This window comes from Zootoca vivipara, chromosome 16 (assembly GCF_963506605.1).
Source record: "Zootoca vivipara chromosome 16, rZooViv1.1, whole genome shotgun sequence".
Taxonomy (NCBI): Eukaryota; Metazoa; Chordata; class Lepidosauria; order Squamata; family Lacertidae; genus Zootoca; species Zootoca vivipara.
In genome coordinates this window covers 23,063,939-23,087,393 of record NC_083291.1, presented here as the reverse complement: position 1 = coordinate 23,087,393, position 23,455 = coordinate 23,063,939, and the positions used below count along the sequence as shown (strand labels likewise).

The 23,455-nt window shown below is 47.4% G+C and overlaps 1 protein-coding gene across 1 annotated transcript in view; it reads left to right on the top strand.

Annotated features, from left to right (window-relative positions):
- The first annotated feature begins 1,413 nt into the window (after window positions 1–1,413).
- The window catches only part of SHB (SH2 domain containing adaptor protein B), a 145,972-nt gene continuing 123,930 nt past the window's right edge, over window positions 1,414–23,455 (top strand). The window contains exon 1 of the mRNA XM_035097025.2: window positions 1,414–2,532. Within this exon, the coding sequence (XP_034952916.1) occupies window positions 1,837–2,532 (696 nt within the window). The 5' untranslated portion in view covers window positions 1,414–1,836. The remainder of the gene's footprint in view (window positions 2,533–23,455) is intronic.

Here is a 23,455-nt window from a genome sequence, read left to right as displayed (position 1 = left end):
GGCACAAGCCTGGGCAGTGTGTATCAGCTTTGCTGATGTGGTCTGAAGGAAAGAGCAATAGGTTTGGCTGCAGGGGTTGCCAGAAGGAGGAATAAATCCAACCATTTTAGGGAATCCACTCTGGATTTTACAAGGTTTACTCCTTAGCCTTCCCCCCACCCCAATATATCCCACAAGACAGCAGAGGTTTAGGATCAGAGTTTTCCTTCTAGATGGGCTACCTTCCCAGATTGACAGGCCCCATCTGGACTAGATGCTCCTGATTATCGTCTTCCAAAGCAACTACTGTATTCTATTCCAAACATGGAAAGCGTGATGCTGGTGGTCAACAAAAGAGGTTTAAAGAATCTCTCAAGACAAATCTAAAGAAATGTAGTATAAACACCGGCAGTTGGGAAACACCGGCCTTCAAGCGCTCCAATTGGTGTCATGGGCTTTGAAGACGCTCGAACTCAGGACGAAAGGGAGAAACGTGCTAAGAGGAAGGCACGATTGGCAAACCCTGTGATCAACTCCTGCACGGAAACCTATGTGGAAGGACGTGTGGATCCAGAATTGGTCTCCATAGCCACTTAGGGACTCACTGTTAAAACTGTGTTTATGGAAGACAGTCTTACTCAGCTACGAGTGATCACCAAATAAGAAGTACAGTATGGGTAGGGCTCTCCCTAACACAGGCTTCCTCAAACTCGACCCTCCATATGTTTTTGGCCTACAACTCCCATGATCCCTAGCAAGCAGGACCGGTGGTCGGGGATGATGGGAATAGTAGTCTCAAAACATCTGGCGGGCGGAGTTTGAGAAAGCCTGCCCTGACCCCTTCCTGCTTAAAGTGCACTGATACTCATCAGTGATTCCAATGCTGTTTATTTCCGCATCTACCTCACCTAACCAAGAATTATTCAAAGCAGACTGTCTGCCTTTAAAATATATTTTTAATAGAATATCGCTTTAAGGAATTTTTCTTCCATTGTTTTAGCTTTTTTAAAAAAAAAAAAATAGCAAGGCTACTCTGTGGGTCTGGGCAGAGGTTTTGGTGACCACAGATGCTAGCCAATCAGTGTTGTATACAGCCAACTTCTTCAAGTTCGATCCCGGGAAATAAATTGTTCATCTGAATATAGCAACTGCCAAAACGGCAGGTTTACATTCCATCTCGGAGAGAGCGAGAGAGATCCCGGAGACCTGCAGTGGCAGCGGGTGGACAACAGCCTTTCGGCAGGGAGGTGGTGGAAATCCCTTCCAACAGCAACGAAGCAAATCCACTGGCTGGCGAAAAAGCGCACCCAGCCAGGCAGCTCATTGGTCCGGCCTCTTCCCCTCGCCGCCACGAAGAAGGGGGGTGGCTCTCGGTGCAAGAGGCACCTCCCAGCCGCCGGTGCGCGCTGAGCGCAGCCCAAGCTGCAGCAAGCGAGCGCCGTGCGCGCGCGAGGGAGAGAGACAGAGAGCGCCAGGCGACGGCGGCGAAGGCGAAGAGAGAGTCGCGGGCAGCCCCGGCGCGGAGGGCAGGGCGGCCGGGCGGCAAAGGCGGAGCCGCGCCTGCGTGCGTCAGGCCCCCGCTGTGGCAACTCGGCAAAGTTCCGCGGCGGCTGGGTGAGCGGCGCCTGGGAGACGAGCCGAGAGCGAGCCGGAGCTCGGGCAGGAGGACCCAAGGCGCTTTCCCCGGCGCGCACGGGGAGCGCGCCGAGGAAAAGTTTGTGGCGCGGGCGGCGGAGCTGTGGCGCCGGCTTCCCATGGAGGGAGCGCAGCCCGAGCCGGAGAGAGGCAGCAGCGGCGGCGCGCAGCCCTGAGCGGCGACCGGTTTCCGAGGTGTCTCCATGGTGTCCCCTTGTCGCCATGGCCAAATGGCTTAATAAGTACTTCAGCCTGGGCAACAACAAGACCAAGAGCCCACCGCAGCCGCCGAGGCCGGACTACCGGGACAAGCGCAACGGCACGGCGGGCGCGGGCGGCGCAGGGCACCACAACCACCATCGCCACCACAACAGCCACCAACACAGCCACCACCACACGTCGCCGTGTTTCCCGCGCCACGACACCAGCGACCTGCTGCTCGCCTACCGCGCGCAAAAGGAGCGCGACTTCGAGGACCCCTACAGCGGGCCCGGCTCGTCGCTGCGTAAGCTGAGGGCGCTCTGCCGGGCCGAGTACTGCGCGCCGGAGGAGCTGCTGGTGGAGCCGCCAGCCGCCGGCCCCAAGCCCTTCTCGTCGGCGTCGTGCTGCGGCGGAGAGGGCGGCGGGAGCGGCGGCACCACCAGCAGCAACCCGGCCGTGGCGTCCGCTTCGCCGCAGCTCTTCCGCAGCCACAGCGAGCGGCGAGCGGCCACGCCGCCCGACGCCGCCGTCAAGTACATCTCGCCCAAGCACCGGCTGATCAAGATCGAAAGCGGCGAGGGCGGCAAGGGCAGCGGCAGCGGCGGATCCCCCGTCACCTGGAGCCCGTCGGGAAGCGGCCACAAGAAGCTCAACAAGTGCCCCGAGCAAGCGGAAGGGGGCGGCGGCAGTGGCGGCTCCGGCACCAAGAAGGAGAAAGTAAGTGAGCTTGTCAGCCTGGTGGAAACCCGTCTGCCTGGTTCGCGAGGGTAGTGGCGCTTGATTTCTCCGCACCTGGCGCTGATTCACACGTGCATTCCTTCCCCGATCGTGGTGCGCTTGTTGATTGGCAGGTGAATGTGGGAACGGGCTTAATGGGGAGCGAGATGACCGTGACCCGGAAGCGTCCGTCCTTAGGAACCAACAACTCCTAGGGGCCGGAGGTGCCTTCGCCGCCACCCCAATAAAATATTTGAGCCTTCCCCCAAGTTGATGGGCATTGCCATTCAAATAGTGTGTGTGCCGTGTCATGTGGTCGATTATGCAGGGCATCTCCCCTCCCGCATATTTTATTCAAGTTGGTACCCCTTCTTCCATCTGGGGTGGTGTGTTTAGTGATGGCTCATTCACACATGCATAGTCATAGGGGGACTTGCTACCTGACCCTGCTCTTGCATGACAGCTGAATGGGAGACCTCTTGTTGAAAAGCAGAACATTTGAGGTGATGTGAAGGAACCATTCCGTGGTGATAACTCTGTTCGGTGCCCATTTCTATGTGTAAATCCGCCCCCCTTGTTGGGCTTTCATCAGATGATTGGGATGCTTGTGTGAACCAGCACTGTGCATCTGCATCTCACTGCTGCCCTCTTACCTAGTGTCAGTGGCATGGAGGCACACTCTGGAACATAAAAGTGATACTGACCAGACAGGGGTGAACAGAGGATTAACGTGGTAGGGAATGCATTCAGAGACTCTCTGCTTATGACAGACAGACCAGTTACAACACCAATAACCTATTGTGGCTTTTGAGCATAGAAAGACCCCCAACTTGCTGAAAGAAGGGGCTCAGCTTGGTGAGGTTTACTTGAAGCTTTTTGTGTAGAACAGACAGGGAAATAATCTGTTTCTGTATTTTATCAGTCTAGTAACCCTCTTTCCTGAAGGAACTGACATGGTTTGTCCCAAGTGATCCTCACAATTGCTGTTGGGTAGCTTAGGCAGAGAGGTGGTGACTTTTTCCCAGGCCCATCCTGCAAGCTCATGGCTGAGTCAGGATTTGTAGCCATAGCCTTGCCTGCCCAGGTCTAGCATACTATCCGCTATCTCCAATGCTGGGTCGCCCAGCTAAACTCCCCTATTTGCACATGTCAGTTCTGTGAAGCAGTGTGCATTAGGCAGGCGGCTGTTGTTGTTGTCTTTGTGCTGGAAGAGAGACTTCTGTATTTAAGGATCTGTTTTTAAATATATGTATTTTTAAATATATGTATTTTTAAATATATGTATTTTTAAATATATGTATTTTCAACAAATACAATTCAAACAATCATAATTGGTGAGGAATAGCTGCTCAGTTAGCACTGGCCATTTTTGAGCATTGGGACTAGTTTCCTTTATTGTTCTTAGCTTTCTTTCCAAGTGAGAGAAGGTGGAGCATTCATAGCAGAGATGTCAGTTTTCTCGCAAGCACACTTTCTTAAAGTAGGTGCTGGTTATCAAGTCTGTTACACCCACCCACTTCCAGCTCCAGCACCTATTACACAGCTGTCAAATCTAGAAACTTGATTGTGTAGTGTGTGCATACATGTGTGGCTTGTTTATTGACCCCACCCCTCCTCTGGCTTAGGCACTGCCTGCATCCCTTAAGCAAAAGAGAGCACTTCAACAATTTGTCTCCCCTCTCTCTCTTTTCCGGAGGACCCATGTTAACAGCAGAGCTTCTAAGTGGCATTTCTTTCAGGAAGGTGCTGAAGCTCAGCTTGGGAACCAGACCTAGACATTTCAGGCTTAGCAGGTCTTTGAGCGACTGTTCTAGTTTTCTGATGGGTAAATTACAGTTGTTGCCGGTTTTGTCTTCCTTCCCACTGTGATTGGATAGGTCTGAATTCAGAACTTTTCGACCACACAGAGCGTGAGATCCTAGGGTTACTCTGGTCAACTCTTAAGACGGTCTTGGGGACATGAAGGGTGAAGGAGAATGGTGTATGATGGCCAGTGATTCTTAGGCCTTTTCTGTGTAGCAGGACAAATTGCCCCGTGACTCAGCTGCTTTTTATATCTGGCCAACTGAAAGCCAGCATGACTCCCTGCAATTGTGTCAAGGGCATGCAACAGATAGTGCTTGTGTTTTCAGATCTGTAAAAGAGAAAAGACATTTTAATTCCTCAGATAAAGCACTAAGGAAATAGGGCTTGTTTGTACAGCAATAACCTGAGTCATATGCAAAGTATTTCTAACTGCTTGAGTTAGTACTGATGCTCTCTGTTAAGGGTTTTTGTTTTGTTTTTTTAAAAAAAGGTGTGAGCATCCAGGCATTTTAAGGGTAGGTCTGCTGTCGCATGATTGTGTATAATTTCTGTGCCAGCAAACGTAAGAGAGAAATGATTTAATCGGTTTGGGTATTAATGGCAAACTGGCACATGTAATCTCTTGCCGTTTAAGGAAAACTTTAGAATCAGAGGCATATTTGAAAAGGAGTGTTTACAGCCCCAGCCCTGCACTTTTGAGGTTCAAATCTGAAGTTTTCAAAACATGCTTATATCCCAGGAGAGGGAGTTTCGTGGCCTGTTGGCCCTGATGATTCAGATCACTTCTAAAGGTGATAATCATGCAGATAAATCTGAAACAATCTGAAGTAATGGACGGTTTCATCACTGCTTGAGCAGGATCCAAAGAGCAGCTTTAGGCAAGGGTCTCTTAATTCCCTTTTGACATTTATTTCTTTGAGAAACATATGTTGTGCCTTCAGGGAAACCCTTTCCACATTGACTTATCTGCTGAGGAACTGTTGCATGTCTGCTGTGTTGCAAAGGATTCTGGGGAAGTCCTATGACCCACCACAGTTCATGCACAGGGTTGGGCAGCCATGTTGATGAAGAAGACGACACTCTTACAACCCTTCTTCAAGGACTCTCTAAAAGTAAAATAATATAAAAAATCAGTTGGCATCAATAACTCATATCTAATAAACACAGATATGTTGGCACTTCAGTTTTTGATGTTCATTTCTTATGGTGCATGTAACTTTAGGAGTTTTGGTGTTTAGGAGTGTTAGGAGTTTTGGATTTGTTAAATGGGTTGCATTTAATTTCCCTTTCAGAGTCATGAGCCTCGAAATGCATTGGGCTAAACAGAACATTTCCAGTGTACCTCTGAGGTCCTTCGAACATAAGAAGATCTTGCTGGATCAGGCCAGTGGCTCATCTAGTCCAGCATCCTGTTCTCACAGTGGCCACCCAGATGCTTTTGGGAAAGCAGGACCTAAACCAGGCATCCCCAAACTGCGGCCATCCAGATGTTTTGGCCTACAACTCCCATGATCCCTAGCTAACAGGACCAGTGGTCGGGGAAGATGGGAATTGTAGTCCAAAACATCTGGAGGGCCAAAGTTTGGGGGATACCTGACCTAAACAAAAGAGCTCTCTCCCCTCCTGCAATTTCCAGCAAGTGGTCTTCAGAAGCATTACAGCCTCTGTTCATAGAGGCAGAGAATAGCCCATCATGGCTAGTACCGGTAGCCATTGACAGCCTCCATGAATTCTTTTCAAAAAGCCATCCAAGTTGGTGGCCACCACTGCCTCCTGTGGCAGTGAGTTCCATAGGTGCATGAAGAAGTCCTTTCTTTTATTTGCCCCGAATCTTCCAACGTTCAGTTTTATTGGATGTTCACAATGACCAGCGTTACAAGAGAAGGACAAGAACCTTTCTCTGCCTACTTTCTGCAGGCCATACATAGAATTATAAACTTTTATCGTGTCGTTTCTTACTCACCTTTTCTTCTAAAGGAAAACGTCCCTAACACTTCAACCTTTCCTCTTAGGGGTGTTGCTCCATCCCCTTTTCTGAACCTTTTCCAACTCTACAATATCATTTTGAAGGGGAGGTGACCAGAACTGTCGCACCATAGTTTTGTATAATGGTGTTGCAATGTCTTCTCTTAAACTCTCTTTGTTCCTACGTAGGCATCCTCTGTGCTTTCTACCTCTGGGTTTGCTGGACCTTTTACCACCATCCTCTGTGAATGGAGAATAATGTATTGCTTGCTCCTGTATCTGCACATGGCACCTGATGCTCAGTGCTGCGACTGACAGCATTTCTAGAGTTGCCTGCAAGGTTTCCCTCGAGATCCTTCCGTAGGAGATTGAATCCGGGTCTTTCTGCATACAAAGCAGGCATAGGCAAACTCTGCCGTCCAGACGTTTTGGGACTACAACTCCCATCATCCCTGACCACTGGTACTTTTAGCTAGGGATGAATAATAGAATCATAGAATCATAGAGTTGGAAGAGACCACAAGGGCCATCCAGTCCAACCCCCTGCCAAGCAGGAAACACCATCAAAGCATTCTTGACATATGGCTGTCAAGCCTCTGCTTAAAGACCTCCAAAGAAGGAGACTCCACCACACTCCTTGGTAGCAAATTCCACTGCCGAACAGCTCTTACTGTCAGGAAGTTCTTCCTAATGTTTAGGTGGAATCTTCTTTCTTGAAGTTTGAATCCATTGCTCCGTGTCCGCTTCTCTGGAGCAGCAGAAAACAATCTTTCTCCCTCCTCCATATGACATCCTTTCATATATTTGAACATGGCTATCATATCACCCCTTAACCTTCTCTTCTCCAGGCTAAACATACCCAGCTCCCTAAGCCGTTCCTCATAAGGCATCGTTTCCAGGCCTTTGACCATTTTGGTTGCCCTCTTCTGGACACGTTCCAGCTTGTCAGTATCCTTCTTGAACTGTGGTGCCCAGAACTGGACACAGTACTCCAGGTGAGGTCTGACCAGAGCAGAATACAGTGGTACTATTACTTCCCTTGATCTAGATGCTATACTCCTATTGATGCAGCCCAGAATTGCCTTGGCTTTTTTAGCTGCTGCATCACACTGCTGACTCATGTCAAGTTTGTGGTCTACCAAGACTCCTAGATCCTTTTCACATGTACTGCTCTCAAGCCAGGTGTCACCCATCCTGTATTTGTGCCTTTCATTTTTTTTTTGCCCAAGTGTAGTACCTTACATTTCTCCTTGTTAAAATTCATCTTGTTTGCTTTGGCCCAGTTGTCTAATCTGTTAAGGTCATTTTGAAGTGTGATCCTGTCCCCTGGGGTATTAGCCACCCCTCCCAATTTGGTGTCGTCTGCAAACTTGCTCAGGATGCCCTCAAGCCCATCATCTAAGTCATTGATAAAGATGTTGAATAAGATTGGGATGATGGGAATTGTAGTCCCAAAACATCTGGAGGGCGGGCCGAGTTTGCCTATGCTTGACACAAAGCATCTGCTCAAGCACTGAGCTTATGTGGCTCATACCCTGCCACCTCCTCCCCAATCATTTTACATTGCTCTGTTTTTTGGGGGTGGGGTGGGACAAACATGTGCACACATGTTTTCAGAAGGCCGAAGTAGGTGTAAATATTTGGACTGTGCGCACACGATCGCTTAATTGTATCCAGCAATCGTGGAGGTTTGGGGGTCAGACCAGATAAAAAAAAAGCAGGGAGAAGCAGACGGCGATAAGTTTGATAGAAATATGCGTAAATAGAGGAAGAAACTCTGCTGTAGAGGTAAGGCAGAGATCAAAGTTGAAAGGACTGTTATCGGTTGCAACATATTTATGTTGCTGAGCTCTTGCAGCGGGCAGGTATAATATCAAAGCAAGCAAACGCTAGAGGCATAAGCAGAAAGCATCTGCTTTGTTCAGAAGTATTTCTACATGTTTACCGAATGTTGCAATCGCCTATAGGTCTAGGACAGCAATGTCCAAAACTGGCCTGGAGGTGAAGATGCAGATCCTTTCTGGAGCTGTGAATACGGTACTGCTGATGTGGAAAGAGAGCCAAGTAGTTTTATAATTTGTGGCTTTTGTCCAGGGCAGAAACAGGGAACCTATCACCTTCCAGATGTTACTGGATTCCAGCTGCCATCACCCTTGGCCATTGGGCATCTTGGCTGGGACTCCAAAAACATCTGGAGTGCTGGTGGCTCCCCATTTCTGGTCGAGGGAAATAGATCTAATCTATAACACAGTGTTTTGTGCGTGGTTGAAGTCATGGTCTACAGAAGGCTTTCCAGAGTTCCTTGGTGAAAATATTAGCATGCATTTTATTTATTAAAGCTTCCCAATTTACATCTGCCCCAGCAGCTGCAGTGTATCAGATGTGCAAAATCTGGCCCTTTATTTTTGGGGAGCTTTCTGCTCTTTTTGTCCTCTCCCATCAGGTATCTAGGAAACTCCGTAGAGTATCTCGGATACCCTTTCCTTTAGAAATTGCAGCTGGAAAGCCAGTGTCGTCCTGAACATGGAAGCTCCTGCTTTCAGTGGGATCCACATTTGGATATGCATTTCCTTTCTAGCTAGCTTGCACAAGAGTTACACATCCTGCTGGTAATTAATTGTTTCCCTGCCTGAAATTAATGGAAGGGAATCCGACTGGAATTTGAATATCAGATCATCATCCTGCAATGGTGGAAACTCTCAACTCCAGCACTGGAAATAACACTTGCTGGGTTGCTACATTATCTTAATTGCAGAGCCCACTACGGAAGAGGCCCTGCTTGAAGTTAATGCCAGTGCTGTTTGAGCTGTTAAAGAATTTCAAAGCCAGTCCTCAGTGGAAGGTTGCAGGCAATGGAGGGGCAAGCCTTTGCTGGGAGACACTGAGCCCAGATCATTGACAGGGATGCGGCCGGCTAGGACTGCTGAGAGTTGTAGTAACATGGGGGGAAGGGTGATATAGGGCATGAAAACTGAAAACCTAGAATCCCGAAGCGTGTGCCCAGAAGCTAGCTAGCTAGCCCTACTGGAGCAAACTGGGGAAACTGCTGGAGCAACAGGCTGGTAGCCATTAACATTCTTCTGACATGCGGAAGTGTTGGGTGTGTTCTGGGATGCTCTTTTGGTTTATATGGGGTAACAGTGGGGTTCATGCTAGAGCTTGCCCCAGGATCCTCTTGCCATATGCAGGGGACTCTGTGGCTTGGCTGATGCCGAGAGGTTTCACAACAGGCAAAGGGGTGTGGGAAGGTTCCTGTAGTTTAAAAAGCTTCTGATCTTGTGTACGTAGTTCTAATCCCTTTTGGGTGGCCTCACACTATAGCAGTGACTTTTTATTCACTAACAGTGGTGGGTGGTAATAAATTTATTATTGCTGCTGTTACTACTACCACTACTAGTTAGCACTTGCGGTACATTGCACAGGTGGCGCTGTGGTCTAAACCACTGAGCCTCTTGGGTTTGCCGATCAGAAGGTTGGCGGTTCAAATCCCTGCGACGGGGTGAGCTCCCATTGCTCGGTCCCAGCTCCTGCCAACCTAGCAGTTCGAAAGCATGCCAGTGCAAGTAGATAAATAGGTACCGCTGTGGTGGGAAGGTAAACGCCGTTTCTGTGCGCTCTGGTACTCGTCACGGTGTTCCGTGCAACAGAAGCAGTTTAGTCATGCTGGCCACATGACCCGGAAAGCTGTCTGTGGACAAACGTCGGCTCCCTTGGCCTGAAAGCGAGATGAGTGCCGCAACCCCATAGTCGCATTTGACTGGACTTAGCCGTCCAGGGGTCCTTTACGTTTTACCTTGCATTGCACTTTAGTGCCCAAAGCCGTACACATGCAGCAATTACGTCCAACAATCCTGCAAGGCAGGTCAATCCCTTCCAGTCGGGATTCAGGCCTCATCATGGGACTGAAACTGCCTTGGTCGCGTTGGTTGATGATCTCCGGCGAGCTAGGAACAAAGGTGAGAGCTGTTTCCTAGTTCTGCTGGATCTCTCAGCGGCTTTTGACACCTTCGACCATAACATCCTTCTGGACCGTCTAGAGGGGTTGGGAGCTGGGGGCACTGTCATACAGTGGTTCCGCTCCTTCCTCCTGGGCAGTGTTCAGAAAGTGGTGGTGGGGGATGAGTGTTCAGACCCCTGGGCTCTCACTTGTGGGGTGCCTCAGGGCTCTGTACTCTCCCTCCTGTTTTTTAACATCTATATGCAGCCGCTGGGAGAGATCATCAGGGGGTTTGGGCTGGGTGTTCATCAGTATGCGGATGATACCCAGCTCTACCTCTCTTTCAGATCAGAACCAGTGAAGGCGGTGAAGGTCCTGTGTGAGTGTCTGGAGGCGGTTGGAGGATGGATGGCGGCTAACAGATTGAGATTGAATCCTGACAAGACAGAAGTACTGTTTGTGGGGGACAGGAGGTGGGTGGGTGTGGAGGACTCCCTGGTCCTGAATGGGGTAACTTTCCCCCTGAAGGACCAGGTGCGCAGCCTGGGAGTCATTCTGGACTCACAGCTGTCCATGGAGGCACAGGTCAATTCTGTGTCCAGGGCAGCTGTTTATCAGCTCCATCTGGTACGCAGGCCGAGTCCCTACCTGCCTGCCTGAGACTGTCTTGCCAGAGTGGTGCATGCTCTAGTTATCTCTCGCTTGGACTACTGCAATGCGCTCTACGTGGGGCTACCTTTGAAGGTGACCCGGAAACTACAACTAACCCAGAATGCGGCAGCTAGACTGGTGACTGGGAGCGGCTGCCGAGACCACATAACACTGAAAGACCTACATTGGCTCCCAGTACGTTTCTGAGCACAATTCAAAGTGTTGGTGTTGACCTTTAAAGCCCTAAACGGCCTCGGTCCAGTATACCTGAAGGAGCGTCTCCAGTCCCATCGTTTTGCCCGGACACTGAGATCTAGCGCCGAGGGTCTTCTGGCGGTTCCCTCGCTACGAGAAGCCAAGTTACAGGGAACCAGGCAGAGGGCCTTCTCGGTAGTGGCACCCACCACTACATTTGTGTATTTCTTTAAAGAAGCTAGCTAACAGTGCAGTCCTAACCTTGTCCACCCAGAATACCTGGGGTTAAATCCTACAGAATTCAATGGATTATAGCCTGAGTGTTTTACACAGTGCTATTTTATTAAGATTGCCGGAAGAAATATCAACAACCTCAGATATGCAGATGACACAACCTTGATGGCAGAAAGCGAGGAGGAATTAAAGAACCTTTTAATGAGGGTGAAAGAGGAGAGCGCAAAATATGGTCTGAAGCTCAACATCAAAAAAACCAAGATCATGGCCACCGGTCCCATCACCTCCTGGCAAATAGAAGGGGAAGAAATGGAGGCAGTGAGAGATTTTACTTTCTTGGGCTCCTTAATCACTGCAGATGGTGACAGCAGTCACGAAATTAAAAGACGCCTGCTTCTTGGGAGAAAAGCAATGACAAACCTAGACAGCATCTTAAAAAGCAGAGACATCACCTTGCCGACAAAGGTCCGTATAGTTAAAGCTATGGTTTTCCCAGTAGTGATGTATGGAAGTGAGAGCTGGACCATAAAGAAGGCTGATCGCCGAAGAATTGATGCTTTTGAATTATGGTGCTGGAGGAGACTCTTGAGAGTCCCATGGACTGCTAGAAGATCAAACCTATCCATTCTTAAGGAAATCAGCCCTGAGTGCTCCCTGGAAGGACAGATCGTGAAGCTGAGGCTCCAATACTTTGGCCACCTCATGAGAAGAGAAGAATCCTTGGAAAAGACCCTGATGTTGGGAAAGATTGAGGGCACTAGGAGAAGGGGACGACAGAGGACAAGATGGTTGGACAGTGTTCTCGAAGCTACGAACATGAGTTTGACCAAACTGCGGGAGGCAGTGGAAGACAGGAGTGCCTGGCATGCTCTGGTCCATGGGGTCACGAAGAGTCGGACACGACTAAACGACTAAACAACAACAACATTTTTATAGGAAATGAGGTGCTGACACTCACTATATAAACACCTTCCTCGCTCTCTTAGAATGGCAATGGTGCCTACCTGAGAGGTGCTGGAACTGAGTTCCCACGAGTTCCAGCTGAAAAACTGCTTAAAGATTGCTGCTGGAGAGCTTAACTATACGTTACTGTGAATGTGTATCAGCTGCAGAGTTCCATCTCCCCAGTGATGTTCATTTGTCATGTTGATGTCATAGTGCTCACTATTTCCTTGACCTCACACCACTTTGTTAGCTGGCGCTTGCAGGATTGGTGGAAATGCTGTGATGTTGTGCCATGCGTCTGCCAGGGAGGTGCAGAAGGGAGGCGGGGGCAGCCCAAAGGACTGGTGAGAGCCACTCGGGCCACATTCACACCATACATTTAAAGTGCTATGATGCCACTTTGAATGTTCTAGGCATCCCCCAAGGAATTCTGGGAGCTTGAGGTCTTTAAGGCTGCAGAGAGCTGTGAGGAGACCCTCATTCTCCCGCAAAGATGGAATTCACAGTGTTTGCTAGGAAGAAGGATTGATTGCTAAACCCTTTGGAGAATTGCCCTTCCCAGATTGTTCTGAGGAAGCCACGAATATTTAAACTTTAAAGCAGTGGCATAGTGCTATAAATGCACAGTGTGATGGTAGCCCCACCGGGCAACTGCAGTGCAGAGGGAGGAGGCCTTTTGAAGGCATCTTATACACCCCACCCACTCCAAAAAATCCTGAACCATCACTGGTAGGGAATGGGGCAGAAAAGGAGACCAGGCTACGTGAGGGAGCATCAGGAAGGGGTCTTCATAAAAGAATGAGCTGTGATCGTTTTTTAAAAAATTGTAAAACAGGGGGGGGGGAGATTCCTTTTGAGATTTAAGGCAGGGATGGGGAAATTTGTGTCGCTCATTATGTTATTGAGCTACCATCCCCATCACCCCTGACCTTTGGCCATGCTGCCTGGGGCTCCAACAACATTTAGAACAGTGTTTCCCAACCTTGTGCCTCCAGCTGTTTTCGGACTACAATTCCCATCATTCCTGACCACTGGTCTTGCTAGCTAGGGATGATGGGAGTTGTAGTCCCAAAACATCTGGAGGCACAAGGTTGGGAAACACTGATTTAGAAGATCCACAAATATCTCACCCCTGTTTTAAGGAACACAATTTTTGAAAAGGTCTCTGGTAGTCTCTTTAAAAAGAAGAAAGAAAAGATCCATGGCAAGGAAAAGGAAAGAATGTTACAGGACAAATAAGGAAATACAGTGTATATATTTATTCTGCCCCGGTGCGAACTTGGGGCACAGATTCAGAGGGGAAGGCCCTCCTGTGCAAGCCCCATTGAAATGAATGGGGCACACACAACAATTCTTTTGCACACATCTCTCAGCCTTTTCAATGGGGCTTGGCGCTAGATGGGGTTCCCTGTGGATAGCACATGTGGCAAATGGTGTAAACCCACATGTCTTGGGGAGTAGAACATGAAAGTATTGGGTGGTGGCACATTTTTAAGGTGATAAATTGCGTCCTGTCTGCATGTAATTCCAAAATAAATCACCTTGTCAGGGTGAAGGAAGATTAAAGCTCTGATAAAATATTTATTGCTGTGTCAGTCGTCTACCTTTTGAGTCACTGACTGGAAACACTTAATTCTTTCAGGGAAGTGAGTGATTACATTGGAAATATTCATTCATATGGCAGTGTTTTTTAAAAAACAGACTTAAATTTTACTTTAAAGTGCAGTGCCTTTGGCAGGTTAGTGAAATTCTAGAGCATCTGGATGCGTAGCACAGCTTCAGAAAAGAAATGAGTGAACGTCATACAAAGCTGAAGTCCTGTGAGAGGCAGTGTGGTGCAGTGGTTAGAGTGTTGGACTACGAGTGAAAAGACCCAGCTTCAAATCCCCCTCAAGACACACGCTGGCTATTTAGCCATGATAATAAACAGTCACTCAGGACACAAGATGGTACAAAGGTATAGAGGTATAGAGTAAATATTTTTTATTCTGGAAAATAAATCTGCTGTTGTGCTATTAAGGTATGAATGAGGCATCTATTAGCATTTTATTTTGGTCTGAGACCAGGCATATTTTTTATAAAACAGAAAAGTTGAATTCTTCTCTGAACCATTGAGCAAAGTTTCTCTGAACTCTGAAGACACAGATCCAACAATGGAACTTTCCTTATTTTCCTGTTCAGGGACTTTTGATGATATTTCTGCTAACTTTTGTAGGAGTGGACTTCCTGAGTGTTAGCTATTACAAAGGAGAACTACAAAGAGCTCCTTCGAAGTTTATCTGCTTCCGCCCCACTTGTGGCAGTGAGATCTCTCTGGCTTTTCTAGTGCCAAGAAAGTGCCAAATGGGGGGAAGTGAGGCAGTCTGGCAGGCAATGCCAAAATGCAAGTGTTCATGAAACTAAAAGGTAAGGTAAGGTAAAGGACCCCTGGATGGTTAAGTCCAGTCAAAGGCGACTGGGGTTGTGGCAGTCATCTCGCTTTCAGGCCAAGGGAGCCGGCGTTTGTCCACAGACAGCTTTCCGGGTCATGTGGCCAGCAGGACTAAACCGTTTCTGGCACAACGGAATACTGTGACAGAAACCAGAGCGCACAGAAACGGCGTTTACCTTTCCACCACATTTATCTACTTGCACTGGCATGCTTTCGAACTGCTAGGTTGGCAGGAGCTGGGACAGAGCAAGGGGAGCTCACCCCATTGTGAGGATTCGAACCGCCGACCTTCTGATTGGCATGCCCAAGAGACTCAGTGGTTTAGACCACAGCGCCACCCGCGACCCCAGTATTACAGTGGAACCTCGAGTTGTGGACGTAATCCGTACTGGAGGCACGTCCGCAACTCGAAGCGTTTGCATCCAGAAGTGCTGCGTCTGCGCACACACACGATTTAGCGCTTCTGCGCATGCCCGTGCGGCCAAACCCAGAAGTAACCGTTCTGGTACTTCCGGGTTGCCGCAGGGTGCAACTTGAAAAGACGTAACCTGAAGCGGACGCAACATGAGGTATGACTGTAAAAGTATGTTCTCAGGAATGAGGTTAGGTTCACAGGTGTAAAAAGAAGTGTGGAATTTGGCTTATTTGTTTTATTTCTTTGGGTGGTTTTTTTTTTTGAACACCGCCTGGGGATGCCATGTAAAAGACAATCTAAAAATATTTAAATAAATAAATGCATTCCCTTAATCAATAATTTCTCTAACAGGTCAGGAGTCCTGCATAAGCCAGAGAGCTAAAACAAGGGATTCCGCTGCAGCACACACAGTACATGAAGTTTAGAATAAAGGGGTGTTTATTATTTACTAGGACCTAGACCAGGCATCCCCAAACTGCGGCCCTCCAGATGTTTTGGCCTACAACTCCCATGATCCCTAGCTAACAGGACCAGTGGTCAGGGATGATGGGAATTGTAGTCCAAAACATCTGGAGGGCCGAAGTTTGGGGGTGCCTGACCTAGATCTTTCTCCAGGTCCACGTGTATTTCTTTAGTGCTTGATTATATCCCATGAATCTTGTGAGATTTAGAGCGTAGAGGAAGCCATGTATTACATTTTTAATGCCACCCTTCCTCCAAGGAGCTTTAAATGGATCTCCCCCACCCAAAACACACACATTTTATCTTCACCACAATATTGTGAGGCTGCATCCACACGATACATTTAAAGCACACACACCCTAGATAAGAATCCTGGGAACTATGGTTTGCTCAGGGTGGTGGGAATTGTAGCTGTGTGAGCAGTATATTGCAGTTCCCGGGATTCCTTTGTGGGAAAGAATGTGCTTTAAATGTATGGTGTGTATGCAGAGTTAATAACTGGCCGTGGGCATTCAGTGCGCCGAGATCTGAACGCAGGTCGTCCCAGTTCTATGTCCAACACTACCCATTGCTCCATACTGCCCGAACGCTTTTTGTATGATCCGATTAGAGCCTGTCTTCAGGGATATAGATCACCATGCCATATATAATATTTGAAAGTTCTTTTGTTAGGTACTGATTTATTCCCCATTATTTGAAAGGCAAATCCTTCAAATGCTGAGACAGGCAAAAGACGGTTCCTTTAGGAATATGTGACTTGATTTAGCAGTGAAAAAATTCATACTCATCTTTCACTGACAAGGAAACTGTGCTTGTGGCAGGTTTATAAGGTGGCCTTGAATAACCTGTCTCTTTTTTAAACAGCTAAAGAATCCAAACTTGTTGGGAAATGAAGCTGTACAAGAAAAACAGGTATTGAGTGAATAACCAGGCCAAACATCTAAAGACATCCCAGCAAGGCATTCCAGATGTTCACAATTGCACGATCTCTGCGCAGGTCTCCCAAGTGGAATTTGAGCACAGTTGCAGAATTGTAATCTCTTAGATTATCTTTTTGACAAAAAAATGTTAGGAACTCACTGTGGCTGGCTCATTCAACAGTTCCTTGCACTTTGCAGAACTGTGTTGCAATGGAGACCGAGATCTTCTTGATTGTCTGGGGCCTGGTTCAGAAGTAATGCAAAACCACGATTTCCTCCTGCTAGAACAGGCTGTGGCAAATCCTTCCCCCCCCCCCCCATGTGCAAACAGAGGAAGTTCAGAGTTTCCCATTTTCTGTTCCCCATCATGTTTGAATGTGGGGAAACTCTGGTTTGTTCAAACCAAGACCAAACATGATTTCAGCCCCCCACCCCCTTTAATTGAATGAAGAACTGCTGTTTGTTCTAAATTAGAAACGAGAGCTTTAAAGTTCCCTTGCATGTACTGTACAGGAGAATGGGGAGACAGTGGAGGATGGAGGAAGCCAATCAAATCTCTTGCTCATTGTTAGCATAACAGGAAACCTTGGTTCTCAAGGAGCACTTTTCATGTGTCGCACAGTCTGGAGGTTTGAACCCGGAACTGCATGGCTTGTGGCGAAGATCTAGCACAATGAGCTGTCCAGGACTCTCTTTGCTTGGATTCAAGGCCTCTATTTGCCCACGGAAGACCCTGGGTGTGCAACATTGGATCCTTAGGTTTTACACAGAGAAGACCCACAGAAATGAATGAGCATGACTAAGTTAGTTTTGTTAATTTCCAAGGGTCTGCTGTGAATAAAACTTAGTTGAATACCACCCCAAATAAAAAGGTATTCTGTCCCCCCGCACTTCCCTGAATTGCAGATTAAGATGCATGTCAACAAGGAAATTTCACATCTCCTGGGTTGATTTGACCAACCTGTGTTGACTTGAGCCAAACAGATTTACATGTAGTTTGGAATACAACAAGTCGCACATCTTGGATTGCTTTCTAAAACACACTCCTAATACAGTGGAACCTCGGTTTTCCAACATAAGACCGCTCGACTTCCGAAATGTTCAAAAACCGAAGCCTGCATTTCTGGAAGCATTTACTCCTGGAAAACTCCATATGGAAGCCACGTGGCACGCATAGCTGCCAAGTTTTCACTTTTCTCGCGAGGAAGCCTATTCAGCATAAGGGAAAATCCCTGTAAAAAAGGGATAACTTGGCAGCTATGGTGGCACGTTTGGCTTCCGAAAAGCGTTCAAAAACTGAATTAGTTACTTCCGGGTTTTCAGCATTCGAAAGCCGAAACGTTTGACTTCCGAGATGCTTGAAAACTGAGGTTTCTTGACATAAGTGAAATGTATTCGGCTGTAAATATGTAAAGTAAATAAAGATTATTATGGAAAACTGAGGTTTCACTGTATTTGGACTGGGAAAATTAAAGATGAGAAATTGCTCTCAGTGAACACTATGACATTTTCAAAAGATTACCCCTCCCCTTTCCCCTAAAAGCACATTTTATTGTGCTCTTTTGAAACCAAGGCTGTGATCTTGTGCTACGTGACAGTGGAAAGTCTGCAGCATGTGGATTATACCTGGATTCTGTGGAAAACTGCACCTGGCCTTTACAGCTAAGAAAAAGGCCCATGGAGCAATAACTAAAGACCCATGCAAGTATCTCAGCATCACCTGTGGTTTCTCAAACAGATTCCCTTCATGTCATGCAGCAAATTAAAGTGAGAGGGACTTCCAGTGGCAGATTCTGATACTGTGTGCTGTTGTTCAAAGGAGGGGAGGGAAGTCGAGGATCCCATGGGGCCTGCCCCTAGCCCTTGGGCATGTTTAAAGTACCTCTTCAGATCCTGGCTCTGCTAAATTCTGCTTGAAAGCCTTGGCTGTGGATTAAATGTGTCTTTGAGCTTTGAGGCAGGTATGACTGACTTTTGTTTTTCCGTACAAGGAAGTGGGAACCAAAGCCAGGAGACTGGAAACCAAATGCAATTTTATTTAACATCAACAGATGCTCCCCTTAATTTTAAAAGGCTGCGTTTTTATCACTCGCTTTGATAACCTTATCCAGTGCCAGCTCTTGGTGTGTGTGGATGTTTTTTTTTTAAAAAAAACAAAGACCCACTAAATAATAATAATTTTTAATAGTAATTTTATTATTTATACCTCGCCCATCTGGCTGGGTTGCCACAGCCACTCTGGACGGCTTCCAACACATATAGAAACACAATAAAACATCAAAACATTAAAAACCTCCCATTACAGGGAAATGAAATGGTGTTCTCCGTTGTCCCTGCTGTCTGTGGCCCTGGCTATATGTACAGTGGACAGGCAAGTGAGTCACTCTTGTACTCTGCGAAGTAATTCCACTAATGTGCGAGGGATTGGCAAGTAATGTGGGAGATGCTCTTAAAATGGCGCACGGCAGCTGTCGTTCGACAGGGGTCTTCGCATTTGGCTGTAAGAGCTTGACTAATGTAGAGGGGTTTCTTTTCCCTCCCCCACTCCCAATCCCACCCTTTAAGCCGGTTTGTGGCATGTGCATAGTTCCCTTGATCCATCTCGGGCTTGGGCTCCATATTGTTAGCAGCTGGCCTGATTTAATGCCACATCCACTGGCCCCCTCTCAAAAGGAAGTGGTAATTTGGGATGAATGTCAAAACCTCCCTCGGATGGCATTTGCTTTCTCTCTGATGTCTGCAATTACTAAGGCATCATCTGTAACTTTAAGTGGTCCTGTATAAATAAATCAGAAAGGGGACCGTTGCTTGAAAGGCCGAGATCTCAACCTTATTTCCGAAAGGCGCAAATGCATAGAACGGCGCAGATGTTGCCCTCCTTATGCTGCTCTTGCCTTGACGGAGGCTCAACTGTTCTTCTCCAGTGTATACATTAGGCATTCCAAACTAAACTTGGGTTGGAAGAACTCAAACAAATGTTCTCTAGGTGGTTTGTGGCTCAGGCAGTAGGGTCTGGGCCATATGCCTGCATGGTGGGAATAGATGTTATGGGGAAACACAGGGATCCCAATACAATGCTGTTAGGGGGGAGGCCGATGGGGTGATGGAGCAGTGTTCTTTGCAGATCAAAATTGGTGGTGGGGTGGGATGCTTGGGCTTTCTCCCCTGTTAATTCCCCAGCCGTCTTTCATGTTTTCGCCTGCTTGGGGGGGGGGGGAATCAGAAGTATGCCTGACTGGGGTCCTTGATAAAGGGACATTTGCAGAACAGAATTAGGTAAAGGTAAAGGGACCTCTGACCATCAGGTCCAGTCGTGACCGACTCTGGGGTTTATTGGCCGAGGGACGCTTTATTGGTCGAGGGAGCCGGCGTACAGCTTCCAGGTCATGTGGCCAACATGACAAAGCCACTTCTGGCGAACCAGAGCAGCACACGGAAACACCGTTTACCTTCCCGCTGTAGCGGTACCTATTTATCTACTTGCACTTTGATGTGCTTTCGAACTGCTAGGTTGGCAGGAGCTGGGACCGAGCCACGGGAGCTCAGCCCGTCGCAGGGATTCGAACCGCCGACCTTCTGATCAGCAAGCCCTAGGCTCTGTGGTTTAATCCACAGCGCCACCTGCGTCCAGAAGAGAATTCGCCTTGGGCTAAGCTCCCATGTGTATTGATCATCCCCCATAAGTGCCTTTCACCTGCAAAGGAAACATCCAAACCCACCTTTATTGTCCTTTTCAGTCATTGAGTTTTAAGTCAAGAAAGCGAGCTTGTTTTCTGCTCCTCCAGAGTGTGGGACCCAAACCAATGGAATCAAATTAGGAGACTCTGTCTAAAAGAGATTCCAATGCGCTTTCTGACACTTGAGAGCTGAGAGATCGGACTCCCTCGGAAAGTGGTGGACTCTCCTTCATTAGAGCTTTTAAAGCAGAGGTTGGATGGCCATCAGTTAATGGATGCTTTAGATGAGATTCCTGCATTGCAGGGGGTTGGACTAGATGACTCTTAGGGTATCTTCCAATTCCATGCAAGATTCCAGACCTTTCTAATATATTTATTATATTTATTTACCCCTTCCTGAAAAATATTGCCTCTGGGGTTTCTAATTAGTTGTCACTGGCATCTGAAGCCTTCCTCTCTCCCATATTTTCCTAGGGTTGATTCATACAGGCGGATTAATCACTTAATTATTTTGGCATGAAGCGGAGACTTGTCTGTGTGCTGCAGGTATTCATGGAGTTCTGTGCTGCTGTCCTCTGGACCCTGCTCTCAGTGATAACTTATCTGCACATCTATTTCCTTCATTATTTTGTTCCACCCAAGGGTGCTTATGTACTGGGAATTACACCTTTCCTTTGCGGTTTCAGAACCAAAGCACTTGTGAGGCAGTTTTCTTAGGAAATGAAACAGTAAACAATAAAATTGTGTCTCTGAACACATTGCAAGAAGTAGCTATCATTATGCCTGCTATGATTATCCCTGTCTTACAGTGTGGAGGGAGCACAGTGCTACCTCGGTTTTCTAATGTGATTCATTCCGGAAGATTGTTCGAGTTCTGAAATGTTCAAAAATCGAAAATTCAAAATGGAAGCCTTGAAACGGAAATCTCAATACGGAAGCTGCATTTCCGTTTTGACTTCTGAGGCACGTTCAAAAACTGAAGCGTTTACTTCCGGGTTTATGGCGTTCGAGTTCCGAAATGTGCGTCAACGGAGCTGTTCGAAAACCGAGGTACCACTGTATTAGGATAGCAGTGGAAAATGGTTTTGTTCCATTGAATGGTGGAGCAGAAACCTTTTAAGGAGTACAGTGGTACCTCTGGTTAAGAACTTAATTTGTTCCAGAGGTCCGTTCTTAACCTGGAACTGTTCTTAACCTGAAGCACCACTCTAGCTAATAGGGCTTCCTGCTGCTGCTGCTGCCGTGCCACCAGAGCACGGTTTCTGTTCTGATCCTGAAGCAAAGTTCTTAACCTGAGGCACTATTTCTGGGTTAGCGGAGTTTGTAACGTGAAGCCTTTGTAACCCGAGGTACCACTGTATGGTATAATCAGGGCCAGCCTGCCCAAGAGGCAGACTGAGCCTGCTGCCTCAGGTGGTGGAAACTCAAGATGCAACACCTTCACGGCCAGAGAAGAGATGCTAACAGTGGCTTCTGACAAGTTCATGTGCACTTCATGAGATCTCGCGAGAGCTCTGCAAGATCTCGCTGGAACCTGCCATCATCACCTCTGCTTTGGGACGACACCTTTCCATTTCGCCTCAGGCGGCAAAATGGGACATACCGCCCCTGAATATGATCCCAGGAATAAAAGCGCAAAAACTATTTGAAAGCAGGAAACACTGACTCTTGGCTGCCACTGTGTTGGGCTACTGGTGTGTCAAAGGTTTGGCATGTAAAGTACAAATCCTCGGGCTTCTGGAAGCAAAATGCTTTTTCTGTGCAGCCTGAGCAAGAGCAGTAACCATTAAGAAAAAGAATAGGCCAGTATATATGTGGACTGTCCCTGGATCAAGTGACTTTTTAAGTTCTCAGAGCTCTTAACCCAGCCGAAGGCTGTCATCTGAACTAGCCAGATGTTTAACTGAGAATCAATCACAGGCAGTCCACCATTTGAAAAATAAGACTTTAGAGCCGTCTTGCCCCAAAATGGCAACTAGACATTCCCTCTTCGCAAGTGCAACTTTGGTTTAAGGAGCCATTTGGCACCTAGCTTATATATCTGACTTTCTGATACTGTCTGGGAAAACCCGCATTTACTGCTGAATCAGTCAGTTTTTTTGTGGATTGCTGTTTACTCCGATTCAGCAGTAAACCATGGGTTTTCCCAGGGAAAAAACCTGCTCAGACACAGGCCTGGAAACCCCAGACATGTGCCTAGAAAATGTGGTGCAAAGGTAAACATGGATGTACCCTCAGAGAGCAAAATGCCAAGTTTCTTCCACCAGCTCTTTATAATATTGGTAGATATTTCTCCAACCTTCCACTGATTTCTAAACAGCCAGAGGACTTAAGTCAACATGATGGAAAGAAAGTATGAATTGGGGGGGCCCTCTTATCATATTGAGTCACATGACAATTGCCCACAGAACTTGGTAACCTAACCTAAATGCTGCTGTTGTGATAATTGGGGTGATGAATCATCTGCATTCATCTTATCTTGGCTTTAGGTCATTACACAACAATAGGACCAAGCTGGGGCTTATCTTCTGCCATGTATTACCTATTGCAAATCATTGAGATGGTTATCTCTTGAGCTGAATGCACAGATTTGCCCTAAACTGTGTTGGCGCAGTTCTGCTCATTAGAACAGAGATTATGCATCTAATAAAATGTCTCTGATTGGTATCACTATCTTTTGTCACATGCACTGGTTAGCTCAGCGACAGCCAAGATGCCGCAGTCAAACTGAGGATGTTGCTTTGTGCTTTATGTCAAGTCCTCAGGTCTTACTGATGTCAATGTTCTGCATCCCACAGTCCGACATACCTGGAGCTGAGTGGTTAACAAGTAGGCTAGCTAGAAGTGCAGGGGCAGGTAGCCCTAGTGCCTTTTCTCAGGGATGAGTTTCCTGGATGTAGAGGACAGTGTAAATCCAGGGCGGTCCAACTTTTCACCCCAAGTTGCTGAGGGTCACCCAAAAAAGTACTTCAATGTGGAATCCGCACACTGCCTTATTGCATGTGTGGGAGCAAAGCCAAAATTTGACAAACATCCCAGCCCTTCTGCCGCCTTCACTAAGCTGGCAGACTTTGGGAAGGAGGTCTTTAAGCAGAGGCTTGACAGCCATATGTCAAGAATGCTTTGATGGTGTTTCCTGCTTGGCAGGGGGTTGGACTGGATGGCCCTTGTGGTCTCTTCCAACTCTATGATTCTATGATTCTAGGTGTGAGGCTCCAGCAGGGTCCTAGAGCTCTCCCACCTTCTTCCCAAAGCTGGAAAAACTCTAACCAGGTTTCGGTAAAG